The sequence below is a fragment of the Trachemys scripta genome, chromosome 6 (assembly GCF_013100865.1).
Source record: "Trachemys scripta elegans isolate TJP31775 chromosome 6, CAS_Tse_1.0, whole genome shotgun sequence".
Taxonomy (NCBI): domain Eukaryota; kingdom Metazoa; phylum Chordata; order Testudines; family Emydidae; genus Trachemys; species Trachemys scripta.
Genome location: NC_048303.1, coordinates 102,084,654 through 102,109,362, shown reverse-complemented (window position 1 = coordinate 102,109,362; position 24,709 = coordinate 102,084,654). Strand labels below are relative to the sequence as shown.

Here is a 24,709-nt window from a genome sequence, read left to right as displayed (position 1 = left end):
CAGATTAACAAATTGCTTTCAATAGCAATCGGCGTTTACACATAGCAAAGCATTAATGGAAGGATAAACAAATTAATCAAGTCACAAGGAATCGTACAGATTTATAAATTTTATTCTCTGTGCTTTTGTCGCATGTGAAAGTTAAAAAGAAAAATGCACTGTATGAAAGATTCACACAACAGAATATTTTATGACTTCAAGAACACTTTAATGGCTCACATCAGACTTTAAAAGTGGCACTTGGTTCTACACCAGCTACACATAGTAATGGGGGTGCGGGATTCTAACAGTCCCTATCATATGGCACCTTCCCCTGCCTCCCACCCTCCAAAAAAACTCCACACAAATCCTGCCCCCACCCCCAACAGTGGAGGAGAGAAATCTACAGAAACACCGTTAAGTGCCCTAATACAAATGGCCATATTATGTATTAATCACATTGAAACACCTTAATAAGCAGTATAAAGAATTTAATTCCTGTCCCCCCTTCCCCCTCCCCCCACAGTATTTTTACAAATCTCATGGCTCTTTCCCTTAGGATGAGTGAAAATACTAATACAACACAATAAAATGAAAACACGGACTTAAAGGAAAAAACTTCAAGATAATGACATGGCCACCCTTCAGTCACAGAAGGAGGAGAGAAAACATTACAAAGTTCTCAGTGTCTTATTTTGCAACAAAATAAAAGTTTTAAACTCTCAACTACATGGTTCAGGAACCACTATAAATCCCTGTTTATCAAGTCTTTAGACCAGTGGTGGGCAACCCGCTGGCAGGCCGTGAGACAGTTTGTTTACATTGACTATCCACAGGCATGGCCACCTGCAGCTCCGAGTGGCTGCGTTTCGCCGTTCCCAGCCAATGGGAGCTGTGGGAAGCGGCAGCCAGCATGTCCTTGCAGCCTGCGCCACTTCCTGCAGCTCCCATTGGCCAGGAACGTCGAACTGTGGCTACTGGGAGCTGCGGGCGGCCTTGCCTGCGGACGGACAATGTAAACAAACTGTTTCACGGCCCGCCAGTGGATTACCCTGACGGGCCACATGCGGCCCATCAGCCACAGGTTGCCCACCACTGCTTTAGACTGTATTATAGTTGGTACTACTTCTACATATATACAAAGTCTTATTTTACGGTTGGAAATCCTAACATGCAGAGGAATCACATTTTCTGCAATGCATATTCAGTATATTTTTGATGCAGTTGACACAACAGATATCAAAAACTGACCAAAAAAATCAATTAAAAAAAAAAAAAAAGTCCTTAAGCATATCCTGGATGTTCCTCTCATCCTAACCAATTACAGGTTCACAGATTTACAGGAACACAAAACAAATTTCATAGAGTATCTTTCATGACACCGGCAGCCCAGAACAAAATACAGTTTTAAATATAAAGGAATAATACAGAGGCACAGTAGAACAAATTTAAGATGCATAAGCAAGATTGTTCCATCTGTTTAGACTATTAGTTCTGTGAGGAATAACAGACTTCCTTCTTATTAACATGCAGGCAGAGAGTACTGCAGAAGTAAAGAGCACACTTAAATTTTTCTTTTGGTTCTAAGTTTATCGTTAACATTAGTCACTAGCTATAATAAAGGCCTGCATATTCCATAATACGCTGAATCCCAAGGCTGAAGCAAATGCTCTCCTACCTATAATAATTTAAATGCAACTGTTTCTAGCTCTTCAGAAGCATAAAAGTAAACCTGAAAGATATTTAAAACGAGTTTCTTTATTTCATTAGTATTAAAATGAATAACCAAATCAATACATTACAATTTGTTGCAGAATTAGAAGCGTAGCACATAATTAAGCATTAACAAAACATTAAGACCAGTTGTTGAGGAATGGTGGGGCAGAGTTTAGTATCTTTGGGAGCTGGAGATGCTTCCAATTTTGCAGCTAGCAAAAAGGAATAAATTTAGGCTGCCAGGAAAAAAGGGTGGTTGAGGAGGACAGAAAGATCAAGTCTGCGTTCTTGTTACTAGGCATGGAAAGGTTAGAGGGGAACCTTAGTGTTAGACTTTGTCATTATGTGGAGAGGGAGGGACTGTTTTCTCATCTCCTTTTCTCCCAGAGTTTTGTTATCTTGTTCTCCCCCTTTCTTCCTCCCTCCCACCAACTGTGGGGGACATCATGATCTCTTGGTGGTTCCTTCTTCACCCATTCCTGGAATTGCTCGCCAGAACAGGACAGAGATTTCTTCCTAGTGTTCCCCCCCCCCCCCCCCCCACCCCCCCAAAAAAAAAAAAACAACTCTGGCAGCATCTTCTCTCCATGCTGATGCTTGGTTCTTTTGTGATAGTTTCTCTTCTGAGTGCAGACTGCTCTTGAAATCACTCAACTGGCTTTGCAGAGCCAGAGTAGCATAAGCCAGAACCTTTTCCTTGTTCTGTCTGACGGTGTGGGCTCCAGCTGCCAGACAGAGAAGGAAATGTTTTCCAGGGAACCCTATGCATTCTATAACCTGATCAGAATTCCACAGCCATGGAATTAATGAGCCCTAGCACTCTCTCAGCCTCATATATTCAAGATTTAAGACATGGTACATGGATCAGAGTTAAGTTCTTTTTCTTCATAAAGGTAAGCTTGAATATAGGAAGCATTAATAGTCACAATAATTCTAGACAGAACCTGTCAACTCTGCCCTGATATTGGGAAGTCTAATATATTGCAAGATTGACAATACTTTTTATATTTGCTGAAGTCCAATTTTCTCCCACTGTCCCCCAAATTATATTCATCCCTTATATTAATCTATGTAAATTGAGGATATGTTACAAGAAAAGTTAGAAAAAAATATCACTAGAAAAGGGGAAACCACCACCAGATATTTCAGACTGAAAGGATTTTTCTTCGCTAAAGGAATTTTTCTTCAGATTTTGTCTCTGCATGTTATTCTCAGCCACTATCAGCTTGCACAACCACTACATATTAAAGAATATACTCACGGCTCCGATTCCATCGGCTCTTCTTGCTTGCGTTTTCTTTCTCCTACATCTCGCTCGTGTTGGCCTTTTAGTATATTCCTCCTATGAGCACCCTGAAAGTTTCTTCCTCCTTTTCTCTTCTGTTTCATTTAACAGAGTTTAGAGATTGGTGGGAAGAGAGGAATATTTAGATTACTACAAATCAAAAAAATGTCAGCAGTTAAAATTTCAGAACTAAATCACTACATCTGTTTGATAAGGGCACGTCGACAAGGTCTAGAATTCCCCACAACTACCTCTAATAAGTGAGTGGTAAGAGATTCTCATGTATGCGATGGTAATAAATTTAAGTTTGCCAGCACTCATTTTCTTCTCTCAGATAGAGCAAGTCATCTGTTATCGCACACACGGGGCGGGAGAGAGAAAAAAAAAAAATAAAGTCACAAAATCCATAAAAGGAATCAACTCTGAAATGATCAGAGCATTCTAGTTTTTTTCTTTCAAAATAAATCTCACAAAACCCTTAGTATGCTCTAAAAAAGCAATTATAGAAAAAGCCCCATGCAGTCAAAGTTCTATTATATTGCCTAAACGGCATTTTTTCGTATTAAAAGATGCTACCTTGCCTAAGGGTGGATTTAAATTAAAGCCACTTAAAAAAAATTACTCCTAGTTAATACCAAGGATTACTGAAATTGCCTTTTGGAAGAGAGATCTGCAGCTTCTCATTCCATAGCATGCTTCTGTATGGGAGTCTGAACACTAGACTGCAACTGTTAATGCCCAGAATTAAAGACCTGGAATTAGCTTCAGGGCATATCTTCACTAACCCATTGTTTTTAGTGGATGTTTCCCGCCAGTTTAGAAGAATAAATAAATCAACAGCCAAGATATAAACTAATCAAAGAAACATATATCTTACCTTATCACCTTCCTGCTCTTCTCCATCCTCTTCAGAATCAGAGGCTGATGTAGAACCCACTTTAGTGGCACTTTTCCTTTTTGGTTCAGTCTCTTTTTTTCCTTCTTTTTTGTCAATATCTTTCCTTGGTTTGTCTTCTTCCTTCTGACCCTCCTCATCTTTTTTCAGCTGTTTTTTTGGTTGTTTTTCTTCTGGTACTTTTTTCTTGGTCTTATCCTCCTCATGAACACTAAAATGTAATAAAAAATTAGTTATCTTTCAGTCAATGTCCATGCTTAGGCTTCGTAATCCTTATCTATACTGAGTGTAAAATGGAGCCAAGTACTCTCAATAGCCAAAGAAGAAATGAATGTTTACATAAATGGCTTTATTAAAAAGAGTGCTTCATCACTTCATAGTTCATCTTTACAAAAAATAGGTCAATTCCAAACCCTTTTGATTATGAAGATATCCTTTAGAAAGTGGGTTTATCCCGTTATTTCTGAATTCACAGAGACAAATAATAGTAATGTTTAGTACTTGGGCCCAGCAAACACTTATGCATGTGCTTAATTGTATGCATATATGTAGACCTACTGAAGTTAGTGCAAGGAGTCAGTGAGACTATTCATGTGCATAAAGTTAAACATGTGCTTAAGTATTTATAAATTTAGAGCTCATGAGATGCAAACTCCCTCTTCTCATTTAACTGACTTAGACCCCAATCCTGCAAACCCTTGCTCACATGATTAACTTTAAGCATGTGAGCAGTACTAATTACTTCAATGGACTGGCTTACATACCTAATGCTAAGCACATGTTATGTTTGCAATAAATGCTAACCTTTTAAATCAATTATACCAAGACATTTATTTAAGGCACATATCTAATGTAGATGCACATATGTCCTATAAAACTTCTAAAGAGAACTATGCAAGTTTAGAATATACAAATAGTTGACTATTCTTTCAATTATTAGGATGGTTAAGAGCTAGCATGACCCTAATATAGGGCAAAAGGGATGTGTACATAGCACTATTCCATTTCAAACAGCACTTAGATTCCATGGTGTTCACTTGTGGGATTCTGTGGGTTTCTTATTACAAACCTTAATAAAGCAGCTGTAAAAGGCTAGTACAGGTTTTTTGCATGATCCTCCCTGTTTCTTCATCACAAAAATGAGTATCTGGTATTAAGATATAAATGTACAGACAAACTTAACAGAAAATAAGGCTCTTTGAAGAAATTTTTCAAATTAGGGAGAAAGAGCTTTCTATCGTGCCTGAGTTTGAGCTACCTTGGCATACTTACAGCTGATTTAAGTCTTTAATAACTGCTTCATCTACCAAAGCAAGCAACCACCTACTGATAAACACCACCCCAGGAAAAACAGTGCTCAGGCACTCAGTGGCACAGTTATGCTAGCTTCTCGAAAACAGCCATTTGATTTACAATATGTAAAGAGATTATATATTAAAATCCAACTCACATGTCACTTTCTGAAGGACAAGGTGGTTTCACCAATTTGGGTCTTCCTCTTGGTTTTGGAACTTTTACTTCTGTAGCTAATGTTCAAATAGAAAGATCAGGTTAGTCTACAGCCTCCATTTGTTTCTTATTTAAAACTGACTATTCTCATAGCAACATCAACTGATAAAATAACATCAGAGAGATAATACTGAATGGGATTGATATGCTGACCTATCACCTTTTCAGAGATTTCTTAATTTCATCATATATTTACAATATGCTAAATAATTTCTCTACCTCCTTGGCACTTCTATCCTAAGTACTGCAAGATGAAAATATTGTGCACAGTACCACTTTAGATTAAAATCTGCAGGAGATGCTATCCTGCTGCCTCCACTGAATATGTTGCTAGGAAATGTACTTCCCAATATCTGAGATGCCACTGGATTTAGTGTGCAGCACTGCTAAGCAATACATGCACATGACACTCTAATGCCAGGGGATGCTGTGTTGCATATTGCCTAGCGATATGTTCCCCAGAGAAGGCCAGAAGGGTGTATTTAATTCCATCTGGCTTTTACATTGACTCCTTTTATTGCTTACATTCTGTGTATAAGCATAACAGATAATATCTCTTATGTTCTAAACATTTTACAATCCATTTTAAGTTGCTAAAATTGTATTATTTTGCTAGGAGAGATTGTGCGGATGACTTAAGAAATTAATTCAAAGTCAAATATAACTTCCTAGCTTCCATGCCAAAAAAACCCCTAAAAACAGTTAAGCTATGGCTGCATTTAAAAAAAAACAAAACTTCTGTTTTCATAATGCCAGAAGATATAAATGAGTATCAGAAGCAACTTATCTGTTGTCCACACTACAGGCTAATATGATGTACATAACTGCTCAAAGAACTATTTTCTCATGTAGTATTAAATTGTGAATTTTAAAGAGCTTTTACTTACATGTATATTTACACAGTACTTATGACTTTTCACAAATTAAAAACTGCAGTACATTAAATCTTGCAATTTTCAAAAATAGAGCAGAATTGTTAGCAATATTTTCATATTATACAGATTTCATAGATAGTTCTGTTCTCCCTTTCACTTGTTTACCAAACTTTTCACAATATTCACTGCTTTTAATCTTCCTCAAAAAAAAAATATATATATATATAACCCTTCAGTCCCTCAATTGTTTTTCTTACTCTTCTCTGAGCTCCCTACAGGTTTTCTTGTGTTCAGGTATCCAGAAATGAATGCTTTATTCCAGGAACATTCTTATCAAAACTGCACAAAGAAATTACCACCTACATAATGAAAAAATAAAGCTTGTCTGTGAAGGAGACAGAGCTTTCTCAAGGGCTTGCCCAACACCGCAGAATGAACTCCCAAAGGAACAAAGGACCATCACAAATTTCAACAACTTCTGATCTTAGTACAAGGCACATTTCCTTGACTTTGCTTTCCCTAACATACAGCAATGTGTGTGCTTGCATTATAATAATAATAATAATAAAAAATTCTAAATAAAGACCAAACACTTCATTGTACCCACTCCTTTGGGAGAGAAAATGAGAGACCAAACTCCTGGCAGATATTAGTCACGCTGCTTAATTCACTACTCAAAGATGCTTAGACACTATGGTTATGAGTGTGGTGTATACAGAACAGAATTACACATGCAGCCCCCTACTAGGTCTGAGATGCTTTTGCACATCACTCTTCCTTCTCTCCTAACCTTTATATTTGATTCCCCATCTTTGGGATATTTCAGTTTTGTCTCTGAAAACCTTTTATAAATATAAACGTATCTTTATTGATGGTAACTGACAAGTCTTAAGTATTCATTCATACTGTTTTTTGTATCTTTTTTTCAGTTTGGTAATTTATAACATTTAAGATACAACGCAAGTGTTCCTTTTTCCCAGCCTAATAAAGCCTGGTGAACTTTAATGAAAGGTGAAATAAAGCTAGCAGCCATAAATATACATGCTTTTATTAATAGTCATATTAAAGAATCTGCAGTAATAATATTAGGTATTATTATATAGGACAGCAAGCAAATGTTCCTATCTCTTATGTAGCATTTTTCCATCAGTCAAAGCACTTCACAATCTTTCGTGAAGTGGTGCATGATATGAAACAATTGTATTATTCCACTGATGGCAAATCATTCCAGGTCAATATTTAGTTTGTTACATGTCTTCTTCTGGAATTACAGAGACACTGGGTACTGCTGCAAGTGGCACCTCAGTTAACCTTATGCTAGTACTCTCACAACTAAACACAGATCCCCAGTAACTGATAGTGCTCTCTGCACCGCCACCCCAATCTTATTTCTTTAATTGTAGCCTACAGATATGCGTTTGCAACCTGTTGGTATCAGTTTTATAATCTTTGTGATAAAATATAAATCTCTGTAGCACTATGCCACACGGCAATAACTAGCTCTTACCAGATACTCTATAGACAAGCAAGGTTCTGCAATAGTTGTGACATCAACAGCATGGTGAGGGTGTTATTTGTATCACAATATAATAAATAAATAATTTCAGAGGACATCACGAAGTCTAATAGTTGAAACTCTTATGTGCTGAACACTTCACAGTTTGATATTTGGGACATTCAGCACACAACCCTACAATTAAGCTGTTTTATACTTTGAGGTCCCCTTCAGCATTAGACGATGTCTACACTACCACTTATGTCGCTCAGTGGTGTGAATATTCCATCCCCGAGTGACATAAGTAGTGTGCATGGTGCTATGTCGATGGGAGAGTTTCTCCCGCCAATACAGCTCATCACTCTGCTTGTAGGGGGTGGATTACTTATGTCAACGGAAGAGCTCTCTCTTTTCAGCATAGAGCAGATACACGAGAGATCTTACAGCAGCGCAGCTGCATCAGTACTGCTGTAAGCTCTCTAGCGTAGACATAGCCTTAGAGAGCAAATGCTTTGTAATACTTGTTGTCTACAGAAGAAAATTCTTTCATTCTGCATTAAAAAAATTAAATGGGAAAAAAATTAAGTCAGACTTATGGTGAAGTTACCTGCTGGTCTTCCTCTTTTAGGGCTCACTTTAGGAGCCACAACTACTGCAGTTGTTGCTGCTGCCACTGTTGTAGCTGTTGCCACTGCTACTGCTGCCTCCTCAGCTTCTGCTTGTTTTTCAGACTGTTTTAAAGGACACAATTTATATAATTAAAAATGATAATCTCCCTTCACCCCTGTTCTTCCAACTACTTCTCAGGGCTTGTTTATACTTCCGGCTAAATTGGCACTGCTGCAATCAATGCAGCGGTGTCCATTTAGTGGGTCTGGTAAAAACAAGCTAAGTCGATAGCAGAACGCTCTCCTGTCGAGGTCTCTATTCCCCCTCCCCAAGAGGCAGAAGGCAAGTTGACACAGTGCGGTGTAAACACCGCTGTAAGTCGACCTAAGTTATGTCAACTTCAGTTACCTAACTTACATAACTGAAGTAGCTAACTTAGGTCAACTTACAGCTTCAGTGTAGACCAGCCCTCATTTCTGCTCAGACATAATTTACACACCACTTAAAGAAGCTACAAATGCAGTAACTGTTAATGTTATTTCAACCATGACACACATGCACAAGATGGGTATCATCTGAAAACACTTGTAATAAGTTTTAACAATTGAGGCTACACTTAAAATATAGTTGGTTTATCTATACTGCAATTAACAGACTATACACCAACCATTTTCAGATTTAAACAAAAACTACACATACATGAACACACAGAGAACATTAGCCACTATATCGCACACACTCAGATAATTTCAGAGCAATAAACTGTCTTGGAAAAAGAAACTAGACTCATTCTGTAAAAATTAAGTCTTTGAAAGATTACTTACAATATACATTCTTTTACCGTCAAAGACTGCTTTTGGCTGTCAGAAGGAAAAATTATGGGTAGGTAACTGAACTTTACCTCTTATTCTTCTCTGAAGTGGGTACCCGGTGCTCGGTGATCCATTACAACTCTGTAATTAATTCTCCCTTATCTTCCCTACACAGATACTTCCTTTTAAAAAAATAACCTCTCTCTAGTTTCACAATATAGTAACAATGGGTGGAGCTATTCAGATAACTAAATGCCTCCCTAGTGCCCCAACTAACAGCCCAAACTGAGAAGATATCTATAAATTCAAATTAATAAACATCAAAGTATCCTGCCTGGAGACAGTGAATCTATCTACTTATTAATTATATAAAACAAATGAAAATAAAGATTTATGGCAAAGGAAGATCCTAATATAAGGGAAACCCAGGATTTCTACATCTCTCTCTGCACAAATGCCCCATAAAGGTGAAAAATAAAGACTGAGAGAATATCCCCTCCAGCTGGAACTTAATGCAAGTTAGGATGCCCTGAATGGAGTCTCAGGGAGCATGAGGAGTCCATTTCAGAGAAAGTAAGTTACAGATAGGTATGTAGATTTTACTTTTCTCTTTTGTGGGCACCTGGTGCTTTATGATCCATTTACAGCTAAGATGTAATCAGCTGTAAAACAAATCTCCACAAACAGAAGGGGAAACTTAAAATAGCAAGAAAACAGAACCAAGAGGAACACATCTGCACCCTCAAATAAGAGGAGTTTGTTTGTTCATTCTGAAGGCCACATGCCTGACTGAGTGAGCCCTCACAGAAGGAAGGAAATCTCTGATGAACAATTTATAGACCTGACAAATTCCTGAATGTATCCATCCGGAAATAGTGGATAGGGACGCACTGTATCCCTTCTTAGGTCAACCACCTAATCTTAAAATGTACCTGATTTTCTTCAAAGATTAGTTTTGTGTAAAAAGACTGTCAGTCATGACTACATCTAAGTTTGCAACCTATCTCCTTGTGTGGAAGGGCTTAGAACACAAGAAAGACAAACAACACAACGCAACATCAGAACAGCAGGTCACCTAATGAAATTAATAGGCAGCAGGTTTAAACAAACATAAGGAAGTACTTCTTCATACAATGCACAACCTGTGGAACTTGTTGCCAGGGGATGTTGTGAAAGCCAGAAGTATAATTGGGTATAAAAAAGAATTTGATACGTTCTTGGAGGATAGGTCCATTAATGGCTATTAGCCAAGATGGTCAGGGATGCAACGTCATGCTCTGGATATCCACAAACCTCTGACCTCCAGAAGCTAGCACTGGATGACAGGGGATGGGTAACTCAATAATTGCCCTGTTCTGTTCATTCCTCACTATCAGAAGACATTGGGCTAGATGGACTATTGGTCTGACCCAGGTTAGCCATTCTTATATTTAAATAAATTGGTTCAAATTAAAACCATAATTTTGGGAGATAGAAAATTTTGGTGAAGGTCTAAGAATCACATCTGGAAAAAGTTGCATGCAAGGATTCCAGATAAATAAGGCCTTCAAACTTAGAAACACTCCTCACTGATGTAACTACTAACAGAAAAACATTTTAATAGGAAATATGGGGAAGACTCCACCAGATATTAAAAAAAACAGGTTCAGAGATTATTTGAAGCATCAAATAATGCACAGACTCCAAATGTTGTCTCTGAAGAGATGCAGGTTTAAAGGATTAGGAAGTGTGAGGCTTGAGGTGGAAGGAATATATCACAAAGCTCCTAAACAGTGAGACTTGGGCCTGGTCCACACTAAGCCCTCAGTTCGAACTAAGATACACAACTTCAGCTACGTGAATAACGTAGCTGAAGTCGAAGTATCTTAGTTCGAACTTAAAGGTACTTACCGCGGGTCCACACGCGGCAGGCAGTCTCCCCCTTCGACTCCGCCTACTCCTCTCGCAGAGCAGGATTACCAGCGATGACGGCGAGCACTTCTGGGATCGATTTATCGCGTCTAGACAAGACGCGATAAATCGATCCCAGAAGATTGATTGCTGGCCGCTGAACCAGCGGGTAAGTAGAGACGTACCCTTGGACTTTCAGGAAGGTAGGACTTGTGTTCAGTCAAGAGCCTTGTCTAGAAGAAACTCCAGGTTATATAGCTCTGGTTGTCAGAAACAATGGGATTTTTGCTCTTTCAAATGCATCATGAATACCAAGTTCTCAGAATGGATTTATGGACAGTTTCAAAATGTGAGCAACAAGTCTACATGCTCTACCACGTATTCATGCTCTAGAAAGCAAAATATCTCAGGTTCCAGGCCAAGTGCCTCCAGTGCTGTTGGTCTGGGAATTTGAGGGGGTCCTGGACTAGAAGTTTCCCCCAGACCAAGAGGTTCAAAATGCTTAAAAGACAGCTGTAGTGTCTAGACCACTACATTTCTATTAACTACTTTAGGACTCAATGATTTAGTTTTTATTCTTATGGGTACAATCACCATGTATTTAATCACTGGATACAGAGGCTGATTTTTTGCTTAAACATAAGTGGTTTTAATCATTAGATGCTTTATATTGCAAGCTCCTCACATAAGGGACTGCCCTTAATGAGGGCTTGGAAAGCACCCAGTAGATACTACTGAACACATAAAACAAAACTTCCTGCTCTAATAGCAAGAGATCTTCCCTTGCTTATTCAGGATTTTTAACTTTACTTTCTTGTTCCAACCTGAAGTGTCAGTATGCCAGAGGTACAATTGTTGCTTTTCAAGTAAACAGCAGCTAAACCCAGAGGGAGTCTTAAGAAGAGAAAGTCAGAACCACCTTCTTAAGGGTTTGTAATTCTAGGAAGAGGTAATTAACTTCATAGGACAACTATTTGCCTGAACTAAATGGGGCCTATCTGAGTTTCCTCAGGTGATGCAGAAGTTAATCTGCTTCCTGATTCTGGAAAGTCCATTACTAAAAAGGAGAATTTGTAGAGAAGTGCATCCCCACCATAGAAAAGTTTCCACTTCTGGTCACTGTCATACAAAATGAATGGACTCACTAGAGCAGTCCCCATCAGAAAAAGAAATAGTGAAATCTTTCCCTGGGCAACTAGAACCATGAATGTCTAATAGAATACCCAGAGGTAGACCAGAATTTGAGGCAGTACTAAGGAGCAACTCTGAAAATAGATCAGGCAACTGTGGAACTTGAGCAGTATTGACTGGTTATATCTCAGATGGGTATCAAAAAGTCACCTGTTGTAGGTGGGACTTCAGAGTTGTGAGAAAAACAAGGATCATGAGAGAAGCAAACAGTCCTGCCAGGAACTGGTAATGCAATGTTGCAAAATGTATGTAGCATTGGTGGTCCAAGCAAACTGGTGCATGGAGTTGCGATTCCTGGTAGGACAATGAAAATTCAGAGGAAATTTTTGAGACATCTCTGTATCAGAAAGGCCTGGACTCCATGAAGAAATGACCTTGCACACTGAATCAGCCTGGACAGAACCAGCAGTGGCACAAACTAGTCTGTTCTCTTTTGTACCAAGAAGACTCTTGAATGAAGACCTGAAAAAGAAATTCTCCAGAAAACATTGCTCCTTTTCCCCATGAAATGAGATTGGCAATGCTATGCTTCAGTGCTTTTTTTTTTTTAATTTAAACTGGTTCAGAGGAAGCATGGGTGACAGGATGGAAGATGATGGGGAACCTGAAAGGCTTAAACTTTGAAGAAAGCTCTGTTCTCAGTCCTTTTTTCTCTCTTCCTCTTTTGGAGGGCTTCTCTGGTCACAATACACAATGGCATATTACTGAAAACTTGAACTACCAACCTCAGAAATGACAGAGCAACCCTCAATCTACTAGGCTATATAGTCTCACAGATGTAAAGACACTGCTGCTACAGCTTTTTGCTGCTGACACAGTCTGTGATCTGCCCCTTTGAAGAGATGGGGAGTGCCTTTAAAAAACATTGACAGAGACCAGGAATAATAAGGAGCAGAGGAAAGTAGAGCTGGTCATAAGCCTCATGACTGAAGCTCCCTGCTTGTTAGTAATGCTCTTTCAGGTTTAAGTACTTATTTAAGTAGTTCTACAGCTGTACCACAAAATCGCACACTCAAAGACTACGTCTATATTGCAAATAAAACGTGTTCTCAACTTGGATTAGCTAACCTGAGTTAGCTAATTTGGGTTAAAATAGGAAAGACGACACAAACTAAGTTAAAAGCCAAGTTGTTAACAGCTTAAGTTAAAGCCAGAGTTAAAAGCAGAGTTGCCATGTAATCACTGCTATTATAACCTGAGTTAAGAATATACTTTTTTTTGGCAGTGTAGAAATACCCTAAGAAGAGACACTTGCACAACCTTAATTATGCGATTTAACTTTTGAGGGCTTGACTTAATACAACCTTAAATACACTTTTAAAAAGTTGGGAATGTAATTTCCCAGGTTTGTTTGTTTTTTTTTTTTCAGAAAAAAAAAAACAAATTACATTTTGTGCAACAGCAACAGAAGTTTTATAATAGAAAGTATTACACAACTAGTATTATACTCTACCCGTATAAAGAATAAAACAATAGAGTCTTTGCAGAATGGAGTGAAAATATTATTTTCATTACTGTAACCCTTCACTGTCTAAAGTTAGATGGTAAGAAAATTGACAGTGTGTTGTGTGAAGTGTCTACCACATTTTTGGCACTGTAAACATTTTTACCTTCCTGTTCTTGGTTACTCCACCCATGCAATAGAGCCAAATTTCTAAAAATCAAGTTGGACACAGCTTACACTATGCAGAATTAAAGCACATAACTGCTCAACAACCTGTTATGAACAGCAAAGTTCAAAATCCTCAATTTACACTGACTATAAACATGTCAACGAGCATCTAGCGCAAAGAACAGGCACTCTCTTTTATGGAATAACTAAATAAATCTTTAAAGCATGATAGATCAGTTGATTTGGGAAAGGGAGTAGAGAAATGGCACCTACTTACATGAAGCTATTAAATATTAGCATCAGAACAATCTTTAATGAAACACAGATGAAGAAAACACCAAAATAGGGGAGGAGATTTCAGAGGAAATTAGTGGCATTCCATCACGTAAGAACAAATTGTGAGGCTCAAATTTTTGACTAGGTTGTGAAACCCTTACTTTTATTGGTGACTGCTCACAAATAGTTCCATTGACTTTATCTGGACTACTTGTACAAGTAAGTGCTCACCAATATGAATTCAAATGAAAAAAAAAAAACAAAACAAACAAACAAAAAAAAACCTACATTAATGCATTAACACAGAGTTAAAGTTGCTTCGTAGTATGTTGTCCCCTTGTAGAACGTTGAGTTGAGTAAAACTCAAACTTCTGAAAACCAGGAAATGCAGTTAAGGTTGCCCATGCAAACTAATTGTTCCCTTTCAGTAATGCCCCAATTCACACACATACTGATATTCTGCCAGCAGTTGCTGAAATGTACACGCTCTTCTCCAGTTTTTACAATCCACTCTCACTCATAGGATTCCATCTTTCCACCTCACATTACTAAAGGACCAAAAAAAGGAAGATGTTGCCCATGCCCTCTTCGAACAATGCCTCAATATGCACAAACTCATGGAAGATTCAGGAGGTTCCATATCCTGGCATACACACACACACATACTTAGCCAACTACCCAGAAAGAATACCATTAGTACAATTTAAGAACTAATTCACAGACTTTTACAACCCCTTAACACTTATAGGATACCATCTCAACCTACACTTTCACTTCACCATCATTAAAACATTAGAATTCTTACATATTCCACCTCATTGCTGACAATACCCTCAGTAATAAAAGTCTTATGTCCTGCTACTGACATAACCTACACAATTCTGTATAGAAATAATGCCTAATACATCTTGAAGGTACACATGCACCTCTTCCTTTTCCTCCCACAAGACGAAAAACATCAGTGGCAGTGTGTTCATCAAGGAAAAGAGCATCAACACGATCCCTCCAACTACCCAGGCAAGCATAAAGTGGTTGCACAGAAACCCTCATTTATTTTTTCTTTACCGGCAAGTGTGCACTGTAATCCTTCCAGGTTGCATATTTACGCAAGCAAATAAGTGAACATGTTCTTAAATACTAGTCAAAATTTGGGGTCCCCAAAGACTTAGGCCTGGTCCACACTAACCCCCCACTTCGAACTAAGGTACGCAAATTCAGCTACGTTAATAACGTAGCTGAATTTGAAGTACCTTAGTTCGAACTTACCGCGGGTCCAGACACGGCAGGCAGGCTCCCCCGTCGATGCCGCGTACTCCTCTCGCCGAGCTGGAGTACCGGCGTCGACGGCGAGCACTTCCGGGATCGATCCCAGAAGATCGATTGCTTACCGCTGGACCCGGAGGTAAGTGTAGACCTACCCTCAGTTGATCAGTTTTTACCAAAGGTAGTGCAAGACACCCAATGAGAGCATTTAGACATTTTGAGCATTAGCTTTGCGCAAAAAAAGGCCCACTAGAAACTTTTTGAAAAATAGCTAGTATCTCAGGACTTGTATCTCCACAATTCCTGGCTCAAATGACCCCAAATTTGGGTTGCTAACCCTAACCCAGAAGTCACGACACAACCTTAACTACAGTAGCACTGCCATGCCACTATAATAACGGAGCCACAATATAACAAAAGATTAGCCAGTCTCATCTCTCTTGCTTTCTCTGATCTATGTCAATCTCAAGGAGATAGATAATCATATTGAAGACATTCCTTAGATCTAAAAAACTTGAATTTGGTACTCAGTTTTTCTGTAAGCTTCCAATGAAAGGGGGCTTTTCTGGACTATAGGATTTACTGGCATTTTCATTGTATTCTAAAGGGATTTGTTAAGTGAATAAATTGCTGATATACTGCTGTACAGTTTTGCATTTATTCAAAAATCAAATGAAGATTAATTTTGATTGGAATATAATTTGTTATTGAAAAAATGTGAGAATCCAATAGGAAAGCCACCATCACAAAATGATTGATAAAGTAGAAAAATTAAGTATATTGTTACCTTTCTTTTTCTTCCTCTTCTAGCAACTTTTGGAACAGGTACATCATTAGCTTTCACCACACCCTGAAAAAGTAACACTTAGAATGTTAACAAAACATAAAAGAGTTAGTTTAAGTTATTATGATGCTTCAATGATCATTTTACCATAGCCTTTAGTCCATACAGTATTTTAGTGAAAGACTCTATGCACACATGAAGGTATCTGTTATCAAGTATCCATATTAGGCAATTTAAGTTTCTTTCTAAAACTGTAGTAGAGGATTAAGAATCAGTGACACACCTCTTCAAAGAGACAGATAAAGGTATAATGGCTTGTTCCGAACTTTAGTAAATTGCAAATTAAATACTAATTAGGATTTTGTTTAATATGTATGGCCATATTTTATTGAACTCACCAAGTCACATCTACATTCAATTTCTAATGTGTTTGTTTCCCAGTGTGTATTGAGTGAGATACATACATTAGCTTAATTAACCTTACCCAATTTGTATACGTGGCTTGATATTCACTCTAATAATTAAGGGCCAAAGTCTGCGATCAGATACACGTTCTTAACTCCCACTGACTTCAATCAATTATATAAACATTTAAGCAGAACTTGACCTTACATTTTAAGCCACTCCTGAGATATGGTCAGATGATTATTCTGTTAGTGACTACAGCAAATTTAGAATATTTGTATTTAGACTTAACAATCTTTGTAGTACAGTATTAAATTGCTGCGTTTCTTCAGAATTTAGTATTCTCAAACTGTGGTACACATACTACTCCACTTGTTGTAAGTGGTATGCCAAAAACTTAAAAAAAAGTTTTAAACGGTCATCACAATATTTGCTGGGAGTCAGAAAATGACCAAGCAATGAAATGCAATCTCCTGGCCACTTTCAGCCATAATGGTGAATAACACTTGTCTGACCATGCCAGCACTGTAGTTTTATTTAGCAATGTGTTGTGTCACGCAGCTGGTTGCTGTACTCATTTGGTATACAGCTGGCTAGCTTTCTGATACACCTAGCTTTCGGCTTCTGCTGTGCTGCACAACTGAGGTGAATTTGCAAGGTTTTATACCACACCACCAGAGCTCATGTCATCTGAAAAGACACACATGATTTACAGTAGCCACAAAACCTGCAGCCGCAAGGAGCCCAGTAAGGGGATCCATGGGCCAAAGCTGCTGAGTAACAAGAAGCCTCCTGGGGCCAAAGCTGCCTGATGCTCAGGTAAAGCCTCCCACTTCCAGCCAAGACTCCCCCAACCTCTGCCACTGCCCTCTGAACCCTCTCCGGCCCTTTGACACACATGCACCTTTCTCATTAATGCCACTTTTTTTCATTTTCTCTAAGAGCTACTCAAAATGTTTTGCATTTTTCTTGATTTAAATTTTGTAAAAAATAGTAAAAATTAAAAATCAAGTGAACTTCAGCTCGTGTTCAATAATAATCCAGATAAGAATTAGCAGGCACTCTGAATTTAAATTAAACAGGTTAAAAAAAAATACATCAAGTCACTGAATATATTTCAGCAGTACATCAAAATATATCAAGACCTCATTTATGGCATGTTTGTTCTTGTAATCTGAGTATCACAAAAAATAATAATGGCTGCTTCATTGTGTTTCTTTTTGATATATTTGCTAAAAATCTGAGATGTTTAAAAAGGATGCCATAATTAGAACTGGCCAGAAACTTTTCAATTAAGTGTTTTTTGTTAGAAAATATAGATTTGTCCAAACAGAAATTTTGAAAGCATCTTATGTTTTGATGAAACTTTTGTCAGGAAGATTTCTCAGACCCAGCATGAAATTTCTGGTCAAATCAAGGGAGAGAAAGGCCTCAAAACAGCCAACAGCCCAGTGGAATGCAGAAGAACCAGGTTCAAATCCCAAATCAGATGAAGCAGGAACCTGAACGTGGGTGTACCACATCCCAGGTGAGCGCCCTAACCATCCGACTGCTGGCTATTCTGGGATGATATGTGTGAGACTCTCTCTCGGTTTTCAACAGGTCTTGGTTTCCTTCTGTACTGAAACAAAACTAAACGTTAAAACCTCCATTTTTTGTAAAATGGAATTCCTGTTTTCAAACCAGCCCTAGTTACAAATGAACATTTTAGGTTTCCTTATTCATTTATTTTACTACAGAGTCTGGAAATACTTAAGTCTGTATTAGGGCCTAAAATAAATGTGTATAAAAGAAGGAGAAATTTGCATGTAGTATTTCAAACATCTGCTTGAGGCAGAAAGAAAAACATCCCACATACTTCACTACTGGGTTTTTCTGAAGGGACATCTTCTTCCTTTGCAGCATCCATCTCTTTTTCTTCTGTTTCATCTTCAGTGGGCAAATTATCCTGTTTTGGAGATAACTGTAAATAGAAAAACCAAAGTCGCTAAATTTCACAATTTATATTAACCGAAATCTAAAAGAACTTGAAAGGCCAGCAGCTGCAACAGACTCATTGCTATCAAGTTGCTTTCCACCTTTAGTTGAAATAATTTAATAAACAAGTTTCAGTGTGGTAGCCATGTTGTTGTTTTTGCTGATACAGACTAAGGAGTCCTTGTGGCACTTTAGAGACCAACATATTTATTTGGGCATGAGCTTTTGTGGGCTAAAACCCACTTCATCAGATGCATGGAGTGAAAAATACAGTAAGCAGAATATATATTATAGCACATGAAAAAATGGGAGTTGCCTTACCAAGTGGGGGGGTCAATGCTAATAAGCCAATTCAACTGAATTTAACCTTAATTGAATTGGCTTGTTAGCAGTGACACCCCCCCCCACCACTTGGTAAAGCAACTCCCATCTTTTCATGTGCTATAATATATATTTTGCTTACTATATTTTTCACTCCATGCATCTGATGGTGGGTTTTAGCCCACAAAAGTTTATGCCCAAATAAATATGTTAGTCTCTAAAGTGCCACAAGGACTCCTCATTGTTTTTAATAAACAAGGTCAGTTTAATCTGCATATAAACTTCTTCCATTTTTGAGGCATACCCCGAAACTGTTTGTTAAGATTGCTCTCCATCATTCCCTACAGTTTTTCAAGCCTAATTTTGTGGTTTTACAATCACTCACCCCCCGCCCGCATTTTTTTTTTAAAGCAACCGCTCCCTTTCTTCTACATGAAACATTCACGCAAACAAAGGAGACCAAACTTAACTATAGAGGGGTGTGATGGGGTGCCTACTCCACAAGGCTTGGAGGGGTTAAAGTGGCTAGGCAGGCCAATTAACTGCCCAGGCTACCCTTGAGGAAGAAGACAGGGAGCAGGCCACTAACTGGAAATGGGCTCAGCTGGATAGGAACAGGAGGGGGCCGTATAAATCCCAGTAGTTGTGAGCAGCAGGACACTGCAAGGCAGTAGTTTACAATCACTCCCTATGAGAAGGAAGCTTGGACTAGCAAACCCAGAAAGAGGAGGAAGCCAGATAGGTAGGAAGAAGCCCAGGAAAACAACAGCAAAGGGTAGGACCATACAGACCTTGGCTGCTTGTTACTGGCTGGAACCCAGTGTGGAGGGCAGGCCTGGATTCCCCTGCCAGCCACTGGGAAGTGGCGCAGGGTGATTGAGAGATCAGCAGACAGCTGGTTTGAATTCCCCAGAAGGGGAAGAACTTAGTGACATGGCCAGAGGGCCAAGGCACGAACAGGAAGCTACAGCTCTGGGAGTGTAGTGTGAAAGAAACAATGGGTAGAGACACAGCCAGAGGAGGGCAGTGCCTGGCAAGAGCTAATCCCCAGAGCTACCAGGAGGCGGCCCCACATGTGGTGAGTGGACCCTGTGACAAGGGGATACAGCAAAACTGACTACACAAGTGATGTCAAATCCACAAACTAAATGAACTAGAAAACACTAATACTTTTCCTCCCCAATATTAGACATTATTTATAGCAGCAATTAAAAAGTAGAAATTTTAGAAAGAAATGTTTTCAAAAGTGAAGTGTATCCCTCTAAAAATCCAGTCTGTCTTCTTAAAAGTCATGTATACTCTTATCCTTACATGCCAAAAATGAAGCCTCATCTATACTAGAAACTATACTATATTATTGATAGTAACACATTGATACAAAGTAAATTGATATAAGTAAGGGTTAAGTCAGTTTATAGGCATCCACATTAGGAGTTTGCACTGGTTTAACTAGATAGACTTTTTAAAGAAACAGACATAGGTCTTGACAATCATTTCTCGTTCCACTTACCTGATATGTATTTTGAATATCTGACTTGTTTAATATCTGACTTGTATATTATTATTTTTAAAAAATTAAGTATTTGTAGTTGTAAGAAATTGTTTCAAATTATATATAACGGCTTAATACATAATAGTAATTACATAAGGACAAATGTTAGTGTTCATGCCTGAAAACGGAAGACTTAGTCACACCACCACTGCATTGTTCATTTAAACTACATATGTAAAATTGTGTTGTTAAAATTTGTAACTGAAAAGATTTCCAAGACAGATACTAAAACAGTTAATTTATATAGTCACTTACTTTGGGAACTGTAGACTTTCTCCTTTTGGTTCCTACTTTTTCTTCACTTTCCTCAGTGGGCTCTTGACAGCTTTCTTCAACAGTCTCTTTAACAGTGTTGTTAACAGTTGGATGGGACTTTAAAACAAAAATATTACCACATTTATGAAGTCAAATAATTTACTGAAGTAATGAATAATAATGACATTGAAGTTGCATGGTTGGGTTTAAAATTAAAAATCAAATTTTCTTTACCTGTGTTTTAAGTAGTCCCATAGCTTATTAGAACTGATTTTTTTTTAAATCTAGTTTTTTCCACTATAACTAATTTTAAAAATTTCTCTCAGCTGAGACAATGAAAAAAACCTTTCAAATATAACTTTCACGGTTCCCATGTACTAGCAGTAAGTTGTGTTTAGACAACAAACATTGCAAGGGAAGATTTTAAAAAGTTTCCATTGAAATTTAATTAAAGACTGGAAAAGTTTTGAGCCACATACAACTGAGTAATATCCTTAGCACACCAGAACTCAATTCCACCATAGGGTGACATTTCCTAGGCCCTGCTGAACATAAGGCATACTCCACCAGCATTTTCTTGCACATCCTTATACATGTGATTGTGCCATTTAGTAATTCCACAACTGACGCAAGAAACTGACGACCACTATTTAAAACTGCTTGGGCTATATGAAGTGGCATTAGATAAAAGTTTGTAGTTTGGCTACAACCTGATCCACTTCTAAGATTGGCTATCAACAGTAGGTGAATTAAAAGCAAATGGTTATTTTCAGGAAAGGCATATGAATCAAAAATATTCTTTAATGCAATGAAGGTGGAAAGGATAGCACTAGAACCATGGAAATAAATAGGAGAGAAGAGAAAATCACTTACCTTTAATTCTGTTTCTCTGTAGATAATATTGTGCACGAGTCTCACTCCTAGGACTTGCATCCTCTGTATGAGAGTAGAACGCCCCTCTTAATTTTTTCCCCCTTGAGGGCAGTGGTTTTGGATTAGAGCCCAAAGCTGCCATGCTAGCAGCTAGAAGCTATCCCCAACTAAGTATAAATGCTGCCCTCTGAACATTCAAGCCAGTTCCTTCAATTGTATCAGAGCAGCTGTGCTCTAAAATCCTATAGTTGCTTGAATTGCCTTGAAATTTAGTGCATCTCAAAGGAGGTGTGGATTTGGTAATTATTCAAATTTGGGGCCATTTGACCCAGGGGATCCTGAGATACAGCACCCATAAAAAAGAAATCAGCTTTCCTTAAAGTTGACAAATTCTGCCAGCCTATTTGTGCTCACAGATATAGATCAAACCAGGGCTCAAGACCACTGCCCCATGGTCTCAAATGCTCAAGGTTACCCCCAACAGAATTTATGGTCCCCTTTGAGGGAAACCAAGTTAAAATGTTATTTCAAAAAGAGTTTCCTTCTCCAGTGAGGTGCTTGCAAAGACTCGCAGGCCTGTTTGTATGATTAATAGATTAATCTGAGCATATTCAGACAAAGGCTAACTATCCAGAAGACTACCCTTTTAATCACAGGACCTGGGAGGCTCTGAGGGAATATCACAATCCTTGAATCCGAACACCAACCCCCACACACAGCTCAAATCCAACCTAGTGCAGAAATCTGAAGTAAAAAGGCAGGTATAATACTCCAATCTACCTCTAGCAAAAGGGATTTTAAAGAGGGGGAGCAGATGTGATTTGAGTACAGCAGAATATTCAGAATACCTTGAACCTATTGTTTGAAAATACACCACACAAGAAAATTCTCACTGGAAAGGGTGATTAGTGGTGAAGAGTAGGTGTGAATAGGAGAAAAGGGTTTGGGGGAGGTCATGGTGATTAGAGGGAGGGTGTGTGACAACTGGGAGGAGGGATATGGGAGCAAGTGACAGGAGGACTGGGCTGAAGAATAGGGGTAGGGGAGCCTGTCCGCCCCACATTCCCCTTCTGTGTGTGCACCACAACCTGAAGCCCCCCTACCCATCTATGATGATCTGTTCCCTGCTCATGTGAGCCAGGTTCTGGGGGTAGCTTTTCTGTGGGTGTCTGAGCCATGCTCCCTAATCCCTTCCTGTGATCCAGAGGTAACTGCCGACCTAGGGGGTGTTTGAGCCCTGCTCCATGTCTCTACTGTGTGCCCGCAAGAATCTGGGGGTCCCTGCCCATCTATGGGAGTCTGACACTCACATCCCTGTCCTCCTCTCATGACAGCCAGATTCAGGGTGGCAGAGCTTGCCTTTGATGGTGTCTGAGCCCCTCTCCTTACCCCCACGTGAGCTGCGATCTGTAGAAGCTCTACCCTATCCCTCTGGGTGGGGAGCTTAGACCAGACATGCTCAGAGCAGGCACCAATAACACTGCTGAAACTAAGATGAAGAGCTGAGAATGGGTGTTTGACACACATCAGAAACTTTCCAGCACTGACTCTTGATGCAGTTCACACATCTCAGAGCTATTATTTCAGGCTGTATTCATCTCCAGTGGGTATTCTCTTTCATCTGAAAAAAGAACAGGAGTACTTGTGGCACCTTAGAGACTAACAAATTTATTAGAGCATAAGCTTTCGTGGGCCACGAAAGCTTATGCTCTAATAAATTTGTTAGTCTCTAAGGTGCTACAAGTACTCCTGTTCTTTTTGCGGATACAGACTAACACGGCTGCTACTCTGAAATCTTTCATCTGAGAACACATCATTGAGATTAATGATAGACTCAGACTTCAACTTTTAAAGTTTGAAACCTACTGTGGGCAGAAATCTGAGAATGAACTGTAAATTATAGGGAAAAATCTACTTCCTCACAGTTGTTCGTTTGTGGGTTGTTGTTTTCTTTTAAATGAGTACAGCAAAATATTCTGAAACTTTTTGAAAAGAAAATAAATTACATGAGTACTCAATGGGAGGCAAGGAGGTATTGAAGTGCAGTAATGGGTGGTAATAAGGGTTTGGGGTAAATGGGAATGTGTGTAGGGGAGGGAAGGGATTGGGATATGAGGACTAGTAGGGGACGTTGGGAGTTTATGAATGGAGGGGCCTGTCAGCCCAGAATTCTCACCTTGTATGTGTTTGCTAGGATCTAGAGGAGCCCTATCCTCTGCAGGGGTCTGATCCCTCTTCCCTCTTGGTGCAGCAGTTCTCAATCAGGGGTTTGCGGCCCATTAGGGATCCATGAGCTGTTTCAGGGGCTCGGCCAACCAAGGCCGCTCTGGGCCCCCAAGGGGCTGGAGCCCCTGGGTCCCAGGAGAAGCTGCCTAGTTGGGCTGAAGCCCAGCACCCCCCAGCCCGGCGGGGCTAAAGCCCTGAGCCATCTCATCCTCCATAACTCAAGGGGCAGAAGCCTCGAGCCTCCTATCCCATGGGGTTCCCAAGGCTCTTTCCCAGCCCTACAAGGACAGAAGACGGGTTGGATCACAGAAACCCCCTTGGGAGCTGCCACCCAATGTGCAAAGACTACCCCTGTTCCTGTTTTCCCTGCCAGCTCAGGTCTCCAGCACCCTGTCTTGCTGAGCCAGACACTCCCGTCTGCTCCAACACAGACCCAGGGTCTGAATCACTTGCCCCAAAGCTGCAAGTTTGCCTGAAAACAGCTCACAGAACGTGCTTGTCTCTAGCACTCAGATGCTCAACTCCCAATGGGGTCTAAACCCAAATAAATCCGTTTTACCCTGCATAAAGCTTATGCAGGGCAAACTCATAGATTGTTCGCCCTCTATAACACTGATAGAGAGAGATGCACAGTTGTTTGCTCCCCCAGCTATTAATACATACTCTGAGTAAATTACTAAATAAAAAGTGATTTTATTAAATACAGAAAATAGGATTTAAGTGGTTCCAAGTGGTAACAGGCAGAACAAAGTAAGTCACCAAGCAAAATAAAATAAAATGCGCAAATCTATGTCTAATCAAACTGAATACAGATAATCTCACCCTCAGAGATGCTTCAGTAAGCTTTTTCTCAGACTGGACACCTTCCAGGCCTGGGCACAATTCTTTCCCCTGGTACAGCTCTTGTTG

General features: G+C 39.2%; 1 protein-coding gene across 6 annotated transcripts in view; it reads right to left on the bottom strand.

The window, feature by feature from the left end:
• The window catches only part of PSIP1 (PC4 and SFRS1 interacting protein 1), a 70,413-nt gene that overhangs the window by 20,206 nt on the left and 25,498 nt on the right, over positions 1-24,709 (bottom strand). For 4 of the 6 annotated variants that reach the window (XM_034774126.1, XM_034774127.1, XM_034774123.1 and 1 more), the window contains 7 exons: positions 20,702-20,818; positions 18,455-18,559; positions 16,195-16,257; positions 8,362-8,485; positions 5,326-5,401; positions 3,858-4,086; positions 2,957-3,075 (listed from right to left, as the gene is read on the bottom strand). In XM_034774126.1, the coding sequence (XP_034630017.1) occupies positions 2,957-3,075; positions 3,858-4,086; positions 5,326-5,401; positions 8,362-8,485; positions 16,195-16,257; positions 18,455-18,559; positions 20,702-20,818 (833 nt within the window). Of the gene's footprint in view, positions 1-2,246; positions 2,421-2,956; positions 3,076-3,857; positions 4,087-5,325; positions 5,402-8,361; positions 8,486-16,194; positions 16,258-18,454; positions 18,560-20,701; positions 20,819-24,709 lie in introns of those variants that run through there. The other 2 variants (XM_034774129.1, XM_034774125.1) reach the window with 2 other exon arrangements.